Source organism: Hipposideros armiger, unplaced genomic scaffold (genome assembly GCF_001890085.2).
Source record: "Hipposideros armiger isolate ML-2016 unplaced genomic scaffold, ASM189008v1 scaffold_703, whole genome shotgun sequence".
Lineage (NCBI taxonomy): Eukaryota > Metazoa > Chordata > Mammalia > Chiroptera > Hipposideridae > Hipposideros > Hipposideros armiger.
The window spans coordinates 732044-736126 of NW_017732053.1; the positions used below are offsets into that span (position 1 = coordinate 732044).

General features: G+C 46.7%; 1 protein-coding gene across 3 annotated transcripts in view; it reads left to right on the forward strand.

Moving 5' to 3' along the window:
* The window catches only part of LOC109373296 (cryptic protein-like), a 23832-nt gene that overhangs the window by 17490 nt on the left and 2259 nt on the right, over window positions 1-4083 (forward strand). For 2 of the 3 annotated variants that reach the window (XM_019627050.1, XM_019627051.1), the window contains exon 6: window positions 3881-3927. The exons of the other annotated variant lie outside the window; for it this stretch is intronic. In XM_019627050.1, the coding sequence (XP_019482595.1) occupies window positions 3881-3927 (47 nt within the window). The remainder of the gene's footprint in view (window positions 1-3880; window positions 3928-4083) is intronic. 3 annotated transcript variants of the gene reach the window in all.

Consider the following 4083-nt stretch of genomic DNA (forward strand, 5'->3'; position numbering starts at 1 on the left):
GGATGGGGGGAGGGGGGTTGTTACTTTGTGAGGGTGAAAAGGGTAACTATTGCATTGTTCTGTACACCTGAAACTAACAATAAAAAAAAATAAATAAAAGAATGTCCATGCCAATGATGGTTCACAAAATTTCGGGCTGGTGATTTTGATCTCAATGATGCTGCTCGGTCAGGGAGGCCCACCGAAGTTGATGATGACAAAATAAAGGCATTCATAGAGTCAAACCCATGTTACACGACATGAGAGATTACAGAAACATTGAACATCCTTCATTCAAGCTTTCACGACCACATGAAGAAGCTGGGATACGTAAGCAAGCTCAATATTTGGGTTCCACATGAACTCAAAGAAATTTATTTGACAGTGCATATAAACATCTGCAATATGCTCATTAAGTGTGAGAAAAACAATCCTTTTTTTGAAGCGACTGATAACTGGTAATGAGAAGTGGATTGTTGACAACATTGTGGTGCGCAGACGGTCTTGGTCCTGGTGTTATGATTTGCCTCAAATGACATCGAAAGCAGACATTCTTCAGAGGAAGGTTATGCTCTCAATGTGGTGAGATTTTAAAGGTGTCGTGTTTTTCGAGCTCCTACCAAGGAACCAAACAATCAATTATAATTTGTACTGTCAGCAATTGGACAGTTTGAATGAATCCATCATCCATAAATGTCCAGAACTTGTTAATTGTAAGGGAGTTGTGTTCCATTGTGACAATGTGAGACCACACACAAGTTTGATCACCCGTCAAAAATTATTGGAGCTTGGATGGGATGTGTTGCCACACCCACCATACTCACCTGACTTTGTGCCATCAGACTTCCACTTGTCTTGTTCTCTTCAAAACTCCTTGTACGGTATAACGTTCAATTCAGATGAGGCTATAAATAAGCACCTTGTTCAGTTTCTCACAAATAAAGACAGGTCTTTCTATGAACGTGGAATTATGAAGCTAACTGAAAGATGGCAAAAGGTTATCAAATAAAATGGGCAATATATCATTGATTGATCTTTGTTCTTTATGTAACTAAATGACCTTTGAAAAACAGAAAAAATACGTCATGACTTTTCTGATAACCCAATAGTATGTGTCCTTTATATTCAGATTGCACAGTCTCCATATTCTCCTATCTCATGTATTCCAGAGGTGTCTCTTTTTTTTTCTTTTCTTTTTTAGCTGAGCCATCCTGCCACCTTTTGGTTGCTCAGCGGCAGCTCAGCTCGGGCCAGGCATTGAACCGCTGTTGCTCAGAGCTCAAACTCTTGAGCGAGCTCTTAACCAACTGAGCCACTTGGCAGAGGTGTCACTCTTAAAGTTTATCTTAATTGCTTTTGGCTTTTCAGAGGGTGGGATTGACACTCAGGCTGATTATCTGGGAGAATTAGCTCTGTTCATAGTGTATGAGCTGCTGTGTGGAGGTTGATCCTGTCAGAGGAGGATTGACCACTGTGGGCTCTTGTGCCTGTGGAAAATTTTTTTTGAGAGTGCCACTTGTAGGTTCAACCAGGTAGTACTCTGGTTTGGTCTAACACTGTCCTCTGGGTGTATTGGTTCTGGTGTCTCTCGGGCAGGGCTCCTACTCAGAGCCATTTCAGACCTGCTTGTTCCCGGTCCGTATCTACCTGGTAGGTGCCTCAAGGCGGTATGCAGTTGGCTGCTGTCTGTGCTGGACTTGGGGTCATGTGGGGATGGTCTCTGTGTGAACTGAAGGTGGCTGCCCCTATATTGGTCCTGAGGCAGTTTAGCAAAAGGCCCAGGGAACCCTAGGCCTGTTGCCACCTGTCAGATGCTAGTAAGACCCAACTATTGAAAGAGACTCTTTAGGAGCATATGTCTGGTTATTTGACCTGGTGTTGAGGGTGCCCTCGGCAGTGTGGCACTAGCTGGGCAGGATAGAGCTCAAGTGAGTTATGAGACATGATTGGTGGTTTTTAAGATGTTAATGCAGATTCAGGTCTTAAAGCAATACCTGGCCCGTGACCCCCTTGTATAGTGTCTCAAGAGCACATTAGCCAGCCTCCACTTCACACTCACAAATTCCCAAAAGCTGCTCCCAAGTGGCTGTGGTGCAGGTTTGTGGTCACTGAGCAACACCAAGATGAACCCAAGGCTCTGTGGACCACCTTCTGTTGTAAGAAAATCTTTTCCACAGTTTGTGGGGATGAGGCCAGGCACCCCGAGTGCCCCTGTAATGCTGCTATAGGTGGGCGAGGTGGTGTTACAGGTGCTTAAAGGCTGTGGTCAGTGGTTTCTACAAATTCATTGTAGTCTCAGCTCCTGGACCAGTGTTAGGCCCACATCCACTTCACAAAACAAAAACAAAGCAAAGCAACCCAACAACACCAAAAAACAAATACGCCCCCACAAAAACATGATAAACAATGATCAGACAGGAGAAACAAACATATATAAAAGAGACAAAAATACAAACACAAAAACAACAGAACAAGACAGAAAAACAGTAACCAAAGCAATAACCAGACAAACAAGCCTGAGAAACAAGAAGAAAACAGATGAAAGAAAAAGAAGAAAAAGGAACAAAAAGATGAAAGAGAAAGAAAAGAAATAATAACAACAACAAAAAAAGGAAAGGGCCGGCCGAGTGGCTCAGTTGGTTAAGAGCATGAGCTCTGAGCAACAGGGTTGCCGGTTTGATTCCCAGTGAGCTGTGCCCGAGCTGAGCTGCAACTGAGCTGGTGAGAGCACATGCTCTTAGCAGCAAGGTTGCCGGTTCGACACTAGTATGGGATGGTGAGCTGCACCCCCCCTTTCCCCTGCTCCCTGCAACTAAGATTGAACACAGCACCTTGAGCTGAGCAGCCATGAATTGCCGACGGGAGGCTGGATAACTCAGTGTGCAACAAGGTTGCCAGTTTGACTCCCACATGGGATGGTGGACTATGCTCTCCTGCAACTAGATTGAAAGCAGCGACTGGATTTAGAGCTGAAATTGAAAGACAACAACTTGACTTGGAGCTGGTGGGTCTTGGAAAAACATAATGTTCCCCTTCCCCAATTCCACAACACTGTTTCCCTCCTCAATTCCCCAATAATAATCTTAAAAAAAAAGAAACAGAAAACAAAGAAAAAAGAAAAAAAAAGGCTCTTTACCCTCTTTAATCTATAGACCATAATCTCAGCAATAGAGAATCTCTGGGTGACTCAGCACCAGTTGTGTTGGGGGGAAGGGCCCAACGTGTTGTGAACCAGCCTTCCTCTCAGACTCGCAGTGAGCTTCCCACAATTAGCTGCCATGTGCTCTGGGACCATGCTCACCACCAAAAATCCTCACAGGTTTCTGCGATCTGTCCACTGCTGCAAAAACCCTCTGACCTGTAGAGGTGGGGGCCAGGAACCAGGAGCTCAGGGTGCCACTGGCAATGCAGCTCTAGGTGGGTGGAGCTGGGCCCCAGCGCACCACAGGGTGTAGGCAGTGGCCCCCACCAAGTCAGAGTAGCGTGCGCTCCTGCACCAGCAACCAGCCCGCACAAATGCGCCACGAATACCCCACACAGCTCTTGGCCCAACACATCCAGGAAAACTCCCAGTCTCAGCCTGTCCCAATCAGCCACTCGCAGATCAGGCAGAGCAGCCCGACAGCCAGGCGCCACCCCAGCAACTCTGCACATGCAGTGTGGAGAGCAGAGATCCAAAGCAGCATGCACACACACACACACACACACACACACGCATGCCTGCCCTGATTCCACCAGACCAATGTGGTCCTGAACCTGACCCTCTGTGGGAAGGCCCAACCCTGGAAAAATGGTGCCCTCTTGTACACTACTCATATGCAAGCTCCACACCAGGGGGAACAATGGTCCCAGAACCTCCAGCTCCCGCGCTAAAGGCGCTCAGTTCAGTCTTTCCCTGCAGGCTCCTGGGACCCTGCTCACGGAGACACTCCCTCCGCCAGGGACCAGGTGAGTGCTCACCAGCGAGCAAGTCCATGTGCTGGCCCTAAGTAGGGTGACTGGTTTTCTTTTTTTTTTTTTTTAAGATTTTTTTTATTGGGGAATTGGGGGGATGGGAACAGTGCTGGGGGATTGGGGAAGGGGAACAGACAAGTTGCTGTTGTT